Source organism: Rhipicephalus sanguineus, chromosome 11 (assembly GCF_013339695.2).
Source record: "Rhipicephalus sanguineus isolate Rsan-2018 chromosome 11, BIME_Rsan_1.4, whole genome shotgun sequence".
Classification (NCBI taxonomy): Eukaryota; Metazoa; Arthropoda; class Arachnida; order Ixodida; family Ixodidae; genus Rhipicephalus; species Rhipicephalus sanguineus.
This window is the reverse complement of record NC_051186.1, coordinates 18403111-18409673: the sequence shown is the minus strand read 5'-3', so window position 1 is coordinate 18409673 and position 6563 is coordinate 18403111. Positions and strand designations below refer to the sequence as shown.

The 6563-nt window shown below is 46.2% G+C and overlaps 1 protein-coding gene across 1 annotated transcript in view; it reads left to right on the top strand.

Annotated features, from left to right (window-relative positions):
• Positions 1–5341, top strand: part of LOC125756385 (kunitz-type serine protease inhibitor A-like) — a 15848-nt gene extending 10507 nt beyond the window's left edge. Inside the window, exons 4-5 of the mRNA XM_049411074.1 lie at positions 4354–4398; positions 5217–5341. Coding sequence (XP_049267031.1) covers positions 4354–4398; positions 5217–5341 — 170 coding nt within the window. The remainder of the gene's footprint in view (positions 1–4353; positions 4399–5216) is intronic.
• Positions 5342–6563: the final 1222 nt, after the last annotated feature.

Genomic DNA, 6563 nt, shown 5'->3' with positions numbered 1-6563 from the left:
CCGTCTCTCTCCCACGTCACGTATGTTATACAGCATGACGGGAGAGGGAAATAGCGAACCGGGTTGTCACCCCATGCACATTACATAACTGGGGGCCGTTTAACGATTCCAACCATTACAAAGGGCTGAGTCAATAATCTTCATCGTCATCAGTCGTCGCGTCGACAAAGTGCACATAGTGCCTGACAGACGTGTAGCTGGTGGCTCGCTTCTCCGCAGAATGACGAATGATGGCTTAGTAGGTGCTTTCCACTTCACAAAATTGTGATTTATGGCGTAGTGGGTACTTCTCTAGTTGTACTTGTTGTGTAGCCCCAAGAGAGCTTACAACGGGCTCTAGAAACGCCGCTCTTCCAGCTTTCGCTGTGACTGTGCTGCGGTTTCAGCGCAGGCCTGGCGTTTTTTTTTTTTTTTTGTAGCGTTAGCTACACTTGCCTAGAAGGAGCAGGTTTCGCGTGGGTCATCATGAGCCGTGCTGCGCATGCGCGAGGATAAGTGCCGGAGCCGGCATCTCACGCGCTCTCCGCCATCGACGCGCGCGGCTCGCCACGGCTGGTGGCGGAGAGCGGAAGGAGTGGCGTCGTATCCGGGCAGACAGATTGGCAACGGCGCGCGCGACTCGCCGCTGCTGCTCTGCGCATTCGAGATGGGTGACGTCGTAGCCATGGCGCGCGCAGCTATTCGCCTTCGCTGTGCAGTCGCCGTCTGAGAATGCGCTGGTGCCGCTTGATAGCGCCTCTGACTGGCGTTAGCAGGCGGGTAATGCCATAGAGAAGGAGAGCGCAAATGCTGCTCAACGGCGCAGAAGAGCCGAGAAGCTTGTCATCGGATCCCGAAGTAGTTGCCTGGCAATTAGCGGTTCGGCGTACGAAGAATGAACAGAGGAAGGTTAACCTGCTGCGGAGACACTGGAGGAAAGGGAGGAACATCTAGCGAAGCGGCGTCGCCAGGATGCTGAGCGACGTGCCCGACCACCTCTGAAGCAGCAACAACAACACCGTCCATGACGTCAAGGCTCGCCGATCGACTGCCTATACTGTGAAACTTAGCGAAAGCGCCAGTGCGACTCGGACCTTCGAGACGGACTTCGTAAACAATCCGTTTGTATACGTGTGCGACGTGTGTGAAAGACTATGGCACATGAAATACTTGACGCCGCTAAGTAGTGCCATGCGTTAAACGTTGAGTTTAGTGGCGGTGCCTGAGTGGGGTGAAACCGTGGCGCGGGTTTCTACAACGTGCAAGAACTTTCTCGTTAAGCCGAACATTCCGCTGTTTAGCGTTACCAATGGCTATCGTTACCCGGCCATGCCGCCAGGTCTACCGGTTCTGAACGATGTGGCCGAATGCGTGTCATTGGAGCAGCAGTAAGCACGACAATCAAGCTAATCCTAGACAATCTGGAAAGCTCAGAATAATCAGCTGAACCTTTGCTAACGCTAGGTATATCCTGGCATAGCCGAGCTAAGCCACTGCAATTTTTTTTCACTCGGTTACAGCGCAACGCACACGAGGACAAGAGAAGGAAAACGGACAACAGGGCGCTGACTCGCAACTGATATTTTATTGAAAAAAGGTGAAACACATATGTACTAAGTACATTCAACTCGACATGCGCAGAACAAGAGATGCATCAAGGAAGCGTAGTAAAAAAATGAGATAATCAAGAGTGGCACAGGTAACCAAATTCTTTCTCATGCAGAGCGACTGATGGTTCACTTGTACACGTGCCATCCGTAATCGTTATGTGGTAGGCCTCCGCGATTTCTCTTGTCAATTGGTTAGGATGCTTAAAAATGACGGTCGTCTTGTTAAAAAAGGGACAACAACCGCATGACCTGAAATGCTCCAGTACTTATATGTGCATATATGCTCCACCTTTTTTCAATAAAATATCTGTTGCGAGTCAGCGCCTTGTTGTCCGTTCTCTTTCTATTGTCCTCGTGTGTGTTGCGCTGTAACCGAGTGAAAAAATGAATCCCACCAACTGGCCCAACTTGAAGTTTTCCCGCGATACTTCTACTCGCACTGCACGATATAACCCCTGAAAACGTCTCATTAGCGGGATATTGCTTTTCTTGCCCTAGTAATTATTATTTGAAAGATGACTGCACACCCCTCTTAGCTGAGATTGATGTTTGGTTTACTCTGAGGCAAATTTTCTTTTCTTTACTTCAAGGTCATCGGTCATGATACAATGAAGGGCCCGTATTGGCTAAACTCTCATATACGAGAAATGTTGTCAAGAAAAACTGCAGCAAATCTCGCGGCATACTATTATCAAGGCAGGTCGGACAAAGGCATACAGCACTTACAGAGGAAAAGTTTTGGTCAGTTTTGTTCCAGTTCGATTCTGTATGACATCTCGGTACTCATTAAAATCGTCATCATCATTAGGATCCTCTTCTACGTTCCCTACAGAATCGACGCGTGTCTCTATCATCTCCATTTTACCCTGTGTTGTGCTAGACGATTCCACTCGATGGGTGCCAACTTCTTCATTGCGTCACTCCATCTAACTCGCTGTCGTCCTCGGCTGCGGTCTTCATTCCTTGGTAGCCATTATAGTTATGGCGGTGACCATTCCACCATAACTGTCCTACGCGTAACTTTGATAAGGCTATTAATAAACATATAAAGCAAATGAAATGTGGGTTCTGCACACCACTTTAAACTCTCACATCTCATTTTGAGTAGGACAGCTGCAAAAGTATTCCCACCCCCGCGAACGCTCTAATAATTTCAGTTAACCTCAAAATTGGTGCGCGACATTCGTCTCCTTAAGATGCTTCATCACAAGGAACTTATACAGCTACTAACAATTTCCTTTAGAGATATAGAATTGTAACTGTCGTGGTGAAATTGTTTAAATAAGAAATGTTTTCAATTTTCGTCAAACAACTGCAACCATAAATATAAACTTTCTTTTTTTATAGCAAGTAAAGTGTTTTATTTTTCACTATGCGTGACCAAGTTCATTCTGTGTTGCGGTAATGTAACGGTAGTGTAATAAGTAATTTCTGAGTTTTGCGCGCGCCTTTAACCAAGGTGTAGCAGTTGGCACTGAGTTTAAGCTTCCTCTTTACGTGCATGCCTGTCGAAGCACTAGCTGCCCTCGCACTAAATGGAACATGCGGCGATAGCCGCGGACCTTACGGGCCTGTAGGTTAACTATTAGTCATGGTTAGACAATGTTGCACTCCAGGATCACCTAATTTTCCACGTATCGTGCAAATTGCAATAAAGCACGTGAACTAGGAAATTTTGTGTACGCACATGTTTCTTGAACGTATCATACTCAGCTTCACCTTGTCCTCTTCTTTTAGGTTTCGGTCACTCTCCGAGTTCAACCAGTCTTACTTCCGATGCACTTCAACGTAATGTGAATTGATCGTAAAACATTGTTGACGGAGAATCGAATACTCCTACTTTCAACCTTTATTACCTCTGACGCAAGAGCCGAGCGATTTTTTTTTTGTCCTTAACCCCGTTTTCAGATTTGAGGGTTCTTAACACCACTGACAACCACGACAGTACAGCTAAAGTGCTCTCGTCAAAACAAAGCCTCGAGGAAGAGATTATCATTGTTCGTCCATTGTTGACCATATCATATTCTTTTTATTCCATCGGCCCACTAGGTTTCTTATCTGCGTGTTTCTTTTAATTTGTTTTTTATATTTAGTAAAATATGACCAGATATATCTCTACGCATTAATGAAGGGTTCTTGTTTTTACGGGCCGGTTACAACTGAGTGACACTATCTCCACCTTGATGTGGAAACCGGAAGCGCTGGTTTATTGTCCCTGATACTTGCCCCTACGTGACAGGGGCCTAGCCGGAAACTTTTTTCGAGGGGGGAAGGCAGGTCAACCACCCTTTATGTATGCTTGCGCGTGTGTTTCTACGTGTGCTTCTATACTTGGACGAATGCAGCACGAATAAGACGAAGACACGAGACACAGACACAGACAGATAGACAGACTGGCGTCCGTCTGACGCTATCTCTGTCTCCTCTCTTCGTCTAAGTCGCGCTGCAGGTACTATTATTTACATTTACCCGAACCCCCTTTTCTGGCTACGCCAGTGCTATGTGATCTGTGGTAAATACAGCCAGTGTGCCTTTGGTTGGAAGGCTCGGAAAAAGAGCAAGGCGTTGTAGATGTGTCTAACCAACACAGCGTGGTTATGTTGCGTTGCAAAATTATCGACGTCAATCTGTCGTGCTTGAGACATCGCTAAAAGAAAAAAAGAATTGGTGCGATTTGATTAAGGGCTTTGTGTTCTTGCATATATTTGCAAACTGTCAAATCTGTGTATGCTAAAACTGTTTTTTTTTGTTTTTTTTTTTGCAGACGCGAGGTTGAATGTCGGTATTACGAACTTTGAGTCGGAACCAGGTACGTATGAATTCCCTATTGCAAATTGGTTTGATAGGTAACCTGCCAGCAACACACAGAAACGGGTTCAAGATAGAGGTGTACTAGCGAGCCTATTTTCTGGACATGTACAACGCAGGTACGCGGAAAACACTCAGTATTGCCTTCGATAACATGAGCCCGAGCAATAGCCTTTAAAAACAAACCTTATTCGGAATGTCATTATACCAACTTTGGTCATAAATGACAAAGAAGCTGCCAATGGCGATAGTATGACGACCGTTGGACACTTGCGCTGGGATGTATCACTGCGCTACAGCGCCCATCCAACTTCCTTAATAAATTCTAACAGTAACAACTTCAGGGGTTTCACATGCCAAAACCACTATACGATTATGAGGCGTAGTGGAGGGCTACGGAAATTTCGACTGCGTGGACTCTTTGACGTGCACCTATTGTCCAAGTATACGGGCCTCTAGCCTCCGTCGAAATACGAACGGCGCGGATGGGATCAAGCCCGCATATTTCGGGTCCGCAGCTGAGCACCATGACTACTGTACCACCGCGACGGCTCTTAGATTCTCACCACGAGCGACTACGCGCAATCTGGCTTTTCAGTGCTCCGTGTAGACGACCCTTGTTTATTAACTGTTGTTCCAAGGCGCAATGGAACGAACCCATCATGATTCACACTTTTGAATTAGATAACGCGAACTTATTGACAATAAAACAAGTGTGATCTACGAACGAATTTCCTTTCTGCCTCCTTAACTTCTGGAAAAATGCCTGAGCTTAAAGAAAAGCGAGAATTTATTCCACTTGCAATGCGCCATCCGCAGTGCCCACAAACACCCTGTGCTACGAGCCCAAGAAGGTGGGACCGTGCAAGGCATACGTTCCTCGATACTTCTACAACACGACCACAAAGTTCTGCGAGGGCTTCGTCTACGGCGGCGGCAAATGAAACCGCAACAACTTCCCCGAACTGGACGTGTGCCTGAAGACCTGCAGTAAGTGGCACATTTAATTGTCTGTATTCGAAATAGGCGAGAACCGTCAAAAACAAAATACTCTACTAGAACTCGCTGCTGGCCTTGTGTTTTAAGCATACTTAAAAGTAAAAGGTCGCGCGAACCAAAGACACGTTCACAAGGAAGGGTGCGGGGACAAGCGTATGACCCCATACGAACAGGGTCATGCGCTTGTCCTGCTTCTTTGAAACGGGTCGTTGTTTCGCGCAACCATTTACATTCAAGAACAAGAACATCCGTAAGAGATTTCGATCCTCATGGACACGGTATCTACGGAGTTGCTCTCTTCTGCTCCTAAAGGCGCTGTCACCTCCTAATTTTATCTCAGCAGAGCTCACTGCCACTAATTTCAAATACGGGAGCAGGAACAAATTCCTTTTCCCGTATTTGATGAAAGCTGATATAAGATGAAAGCTGATATAGGATGAAAGCAGATGAAAGCTGATGTAAGGCTGAAGCTGATATAAGGCTGATATATATACGGGTGATAGTAATGCTGAAGTTAAGTAGATAGGAGTAGGTCGGCAAAAAATGTGGAGCTCACTCATACTCACTAAAGAAATATAGTTTGCTCTTAGAGCTCACTCACTCGGACTCAGACTGACTAAAGGTTTTTCTCCGCCGCACTCACCTGGACTAAAAATCACCAGAATATTACTGACCTGGACTCACTCAGTACCAGACTCACGGTTCGATTTCAGTCTGAATGAGCCGACTCATGAGTGAGTTTGCCGGAGGGCCCTTGACGACAACAGCCATGTGCATTCTTCTCAGATATTCGTTACGCGAAGCGAACCTGCTGCATATTGTGCCTAGTACACTGGAGTAGCCACTGCTACTTTTTTTCGTTAATGAGGTTTAACTAGTTGGTCATAACTATATTTGCAAACTCGACAAGTACTGACCTAATTGTCAAAATGTCAATGAGGTGTATGTAGGCATGTTCAAAGGACATATAACTGCGCAATTTTAAGTGTAATAATTGGCGTGCTTACTATTTTTTCCGGCTCATAAAGAAATCCCGCTAACTATGAACAATACCACGTGACTACGCTCCCACCGCAAGGAAACCAGCGCCATCAAATACCATTACTGCAACAACCGCTTTGCCTGTTGTCTTGTAGCGAGAGGCAGTAGAGGCAGCGTTTCCGACAT